At 16.4% G+C, this 4,152-nt stretch overlaps 1 protein-coding gene across 1 annotated transcript, besides 6 other annotated features; it reads left to right on the top strand. All coding sequences in view use genetic code 6, as the record gives it.

The window, feature by feature from the left end:
* Positions 1 to 94: a microsatellite.
* Positions 95 to 292: 198 nt separating this feature from the next.
* Positions 293 to 325: a microsatellite.
* Positions 326 to 371: 46 nt separating this feature from the next.
* Positions 372 to 411: a microsatellite.
* A 755-nt stretch (positions 412 to 1,166) lies between these two features.
* Positions 1,167 to 1,222: a microsatellite.
* A 458-nt stretch (positions 1,223 to 1,680) lies between these two features.
* On the top strand, positions 1,681 to 3,060 carry IMG5_039240 (hypothetical protein; the record flags this gene model as incomplete). Its single annotated transcript, XM_004038940.1, has 3 exons — positions 1,681 to 1,772; positions 2,137 to 2,487; positions 2,851 to 3,060. Coding segments are annotated over 3 exons (653 nt in total), but the record flags the coding sequence as incomplete, so codon positions are not given.
* Positions 2,087 to 2,135: a microsatellite.
* Positions 2,087 to 2,142: a microsatellite.
* Positions 3,061 to 4,152: the final 1,092 nt, after the last annotated feature.

The raw sequence follows: 4,152 nt of genomic DNA, 5'->3' as shown, positions 1-4,152 counted from the left end.
ACCCCACCCCACCCCAACCCCAACCCCAACCCCAACCCCAACCCCAACCCCAACCCCAACCCCAACCCCAACCCCAACCCCAACCCAACCCCAATGCCCATTCCAAATATATTTATAAATAAATATTATATATATTTAATTATTTATTTAAATATATTTTTTTAGACAATTAAATTATTTATACATATTCTTTATTTATTTAAATTTATAATAAATATAATTTATAAAATTAAAAATTATCTAATATATATATATATATATATTAATATAAATAATATTTTATTAATTTTGAATTATTTATTTTAAATTATTATTTATTTAAAATAAATTATAATTTAACCTAACTAATATTTATAAAATTTAATAAGTGTATTTTTATTTATATTAAAAATTTAATATTATATATTAAAATAATATACTCGTATAAATATTAAGAATTCTTTAATTTATTATATTTATTATTTTTTTTTATTTATATCCCTAATTTATTGTTTTTTTATTAAAATTTATTAATAAATATTATTTTTTATATATTTATAATAAGTTTTATATGAAGGATTTAACTAAAACATATTTTTTTTCAATAAAACAAGCATTACTTCTTGTAAAAAGTTTGTAAAAATAGTAATAGAAAAAATAAGTTCAATTCATTTTCTTTTTTTATTATTTTATATGTTTAATAAAAATATTTTAATAGATAATGATTTAATAGTCAAATTATAATAAAATATTTAATTACTAATCTAAAAAAAAACTATTAAAAAGTAAAAACAAATTAAAAAAAAAACAGTATTTTTTATTAATATAATATATTTTTTTCAACTTAATTAATTAAAGATATAATATATTCTTATTTTAGTTCTTTATATTATTTACATGATTTTTTTTAAAAAAAATATTTAAATTTATAGAAAAAAATAATAAAGAAAGTAAGAAATTTTCAAATTATTAATAGATATTGTTAAAATAAATAAATATAATAAATATATGATTATATATTTATAAAATAATATTGTATAGAAAATTTATTTTTATAAAAGACATTTTATCTTAAAGATATCCTAAATAAATAATTATTATTTTTAATGCATAATAATTAATTTTTGTTACTTTTCTTATTTTTATTTTTAATTTTAAATTAAATTGAAATGAATTTTATTATATATAAATATATTAAAGTTTTTATTTTTAAAAAATAATATTAAATTTTATAATTTTAAAATCAAAAGTATTTTCTAAAAATATTATAAAAAAGAATAAATCAATAATTTTCAAATTAATATTATTGATTATTTATATCTATTTATTTAATGATAGTAATAATAAATATTTATTTAATAAAAAATTAAGTTATATTTTTCTATAAAAATTATTATCGAAATAATAATTTCTTTTCTAATTATTAATTTAAGAATATAATAAAATCAATTTCTTTATGCTTTAATATAATAATTTAAGTTTATTAATTATATAAAGTTAACTAATATAAATAGTTATTATTTTAAAACAATAATAATTTATTTTAAATCATGGGTTGTGCAAATCAAAAAGATATATAAATAAATAATTAAGTCATAGCTCCGAAAAAAATGTCAACAATAAAATTTTTAAATTTGGCTTATTTTGTTAAAGAAAACACTAACAATTTAACCAAAGACTATATTATAAAAAATAAACTAGGTGAAGGAACATATGGAGTTGTTAAAAGGATTATAGATAAAGTCACTAAAGAAGAAAAAGCTCTAAAAATAATAAATAAGAATATCAAAGATGTATACCAATAAAACAGGCTACTAAAAGAAATCGAAATTTTAAAGCAATTAGACCATCCATCAATATTAAAGATGTATGAATTTTATTAAGATAAGAAATGTTTTTATATAGTAAGCGAATTAATAAAAGGAGGTGAATTATTTGATAAAATTATTGAATTATAATCTTTTTAAGAAAGTGATGCTGCTTTTATTTTTAGATAATTAATATCTGTAATTTAATATTCACATGAAAATAAAATTATGCACCGAGATCTTAAACCAGAAAATATTCTTTTAGAGTATAATTCTAAATAAAGAGATAATTAATATTAAATAAAAGTAAATTTTTTAAAAAATAATAAATAATAAAATTTTAAAAAAGATAATAGATTGGGGTTGTGCGACAGAAATAAAAGATCAACCTTAAACAGAAATATTAGGAACTAATTTATATATTTCGCCTGAAGTTTTATTAAAAAAATATACACATAAATGTGATATATGGTCAGCTGGTGTTATTCTATATATTCTTTTGTGCGGTGAACCCCCTTTTACAGGAAATTAATAAGAAATTTATAAAAAAATATTGCAATTATAATATGATATGGATGAAGATATATGGTAAAGTATAAGTGATGAGGCTAAAGATTTAATAAAGAAAATGCTTTGTCCAGAAGAAAAAAGATTATGTGCTAAAGAAATATAAGAGCATACTTGGTTGAAGAAATTTGCAGTTAATAATAAATAAAGTAAATAATTAATAGATTTAAAGAATAAGTGTCTATATAAATTAAAAAAATTTAATACTTAGAATAAATTATAATAAGCTGTTTTGTTATATATAGCAAATTAATTAATAACAAAGGAAGAAACGAAAAGTTTGAAAGAACTGTTTTTATCTATTGATAATAATAATGACGGATTTCTTACTAAAGAAGAAATTTAAAACGGATTTTAAAAATTATCTGATATTTTTAAAGGAGATTATGATATTGATAAAATATTTTAATAAATCGATATTGATGGAAATGGCAAAATTAATTATTCAGAGTTTATTACTGTATGTGTTAATAATGAATAAATTTTGTAAAATTAGAAATTATCTAAAGCTTTTGAAGTCTTTGATTCGGATGGAAACGGATATATTACATTGGATGAGTTGAAGGATATTCTTGGAGATCCAAATAATAAAAATAGTGATATTATTGAGTAAATAATTTAGAATATTGATAAAGATAATGATGGGAAAATTAGCTTTGAGGAGTTTCATAAAATGATGGAAAAATATGCCGAATAATAATAATGATCAATATGAATAATTGTTTTATTTATGAAAAAAGTGATAAAATTAATAATATAAAGTAATTTATAATATATATACAGCTGCGACAAAATATATGCAATTAAAATTAAATAAAATTCTAATTTAAAAAATAAGTATAAATATTATAAAACTTTAAAAATTCATAATTCATTTACATAACATATGATTTTATTTTATTAAAATTACCTATTTTTTTTTAAAAAAAATATAATTATGAATATAATTTATTATAAATATTAAAAAAATTAATTACTTAAAAACTTCATTATAATTGATTATTAACTTATTTCTTTACTTATATTTTATATTATTTACTTTTTATAATTAAATACACTTAAAATTTTTTTAATTATTGCTAAAAATAATAGTAATACAAATATCATCTAAAAAGTAAAAATGGTTACATTAATTTATTATTTTTTTTTTCAATTTCTTTTTAACAAAAACTTAATAATAATTTTTTTTTTTTGGATTATCAATTAATGTTTTCATAACTTTGATTTAAAAATTACAAAAACAGGAATTTCAAGTGCAAAATGGAGTTAATATTTTTACTTAAGGATTAACCAATCTTAGTATTTTATATGGAAAAAATATATGTAAAGTTGGTAAAAGCAAAATAATTTTTAAATCTATATGTTAGTTATTTATTTTTCTAATAAAAGATTCAACCGTACATATTAAGTTAATACATTGATTTTGAATTTTTATTATTAATACTTGGAAATCTTCAAAGGGATAATTATTTAGATTATAATAAATATTAATGGAAACTTAGACTGGCATTTAATCTGCTACTAATTCTATATGCAGAAATACAGTTTTTCAGCCAGTAATGCTGCTAAAATATTGAAAATGTAAATTATAACTATATTAAATACCTTTTCTAATTATTTTGGATTAAAAAATTTAATTTCTTGCTAAGCAAAAAGTAATTTATATAATTTATAAATAGGTTGATTTTAAATGCTAATGAAGGAATTAATAAAATAATTTAAAATAGAATTTTTTAATAAAACTTATAAATATTATATGATTTTTTATTACTTAAAAATGCAGAAATTTAATGTCTTA

The sequence above is a fragment of the Ichthyophthirius multifiliis genome, assembly GCF_000220395.1.
Source record: "Ichthyophthirius multifiliis unplaced genomic scaffold scaff_1120509249873, whole genome shotgun sequence".
NCBI lineage: Eukaryota > Ciliophora > Oligohymenophorea > Hymenostomatida > Ichthyophthirius > Ichthyophthirius multifiliis.
This window is presented reverse-complemented; position numbering and strand designations above follow the sequence as displayed.